The 351-nt window shown below is 41.9% G+C and overlaps 1 protein-coding gene across 1 annotated transcript in view; it reads right to left on the bottom strand.

Moving 5' to 3' along the window:
* LOC119592651 overlaps positions 1-351 on the bottom strand; it is a 4,655-nt gene that overhangs the window by 3,515 nt on the left and 789 nt on the right. Inside the window, exon 2 of the mRNA XM_037941567.1 lies at positions 92-262. Coding sequence (XP_037797495.1) covers positions 92-262 — 171 coding nt within the window. The remainder of the gene's footprint in view (positions 1-91; positions 263-351) is intronic.

Below are 351 nucleotides of genomic sequence, written 5' to 3'. Positions count from 1 at the left end.
AGCAGACAAACAGAGACAGAAAGAGAGAGATTTATATTACATCATCTACAACACGAAACGCAAACACATTCAGCGTATTAGACAGATTTACCTTGCAGTTAAAGAGTTGGTCCATGTCGTCATCGAAGGACCAGTCCGACGAGATTCCAAAAGAGTAGATCGTACAGTTTCCAGGCACTATCTTGTACCTCCTGTCCAAACACACCCACTTCTCGTTCTTTATATAGGGCTCGTTTTTCATGATTACTCCTCCAGCCATTATCTTTGGGTCGGACGAAAGAGCTACTGTGGGTGACTGTCTCTTTGTACATTTCTTGCCTATTATTATAATTGAATAGATTTGGGAAGGCG

This window comes from Penaeus monodon, chromosome 30, assembly GCF_015228065.2.
Source record: "Penaeus monodon isolate SGIC_2016 chromosome 30, NSTDA_Pmon_1, whole genome shotgun sequence".
Classification (NCBI taxonomy): Eukaryota; Metazoa; Arthropoda; class Malacostraca; order Decapoda; family Penaeidae; genus Penaeus; species Penaeus monodon.
This window is presented reverse-complemented; position numbering and strand designations above follow the sequence as displayed.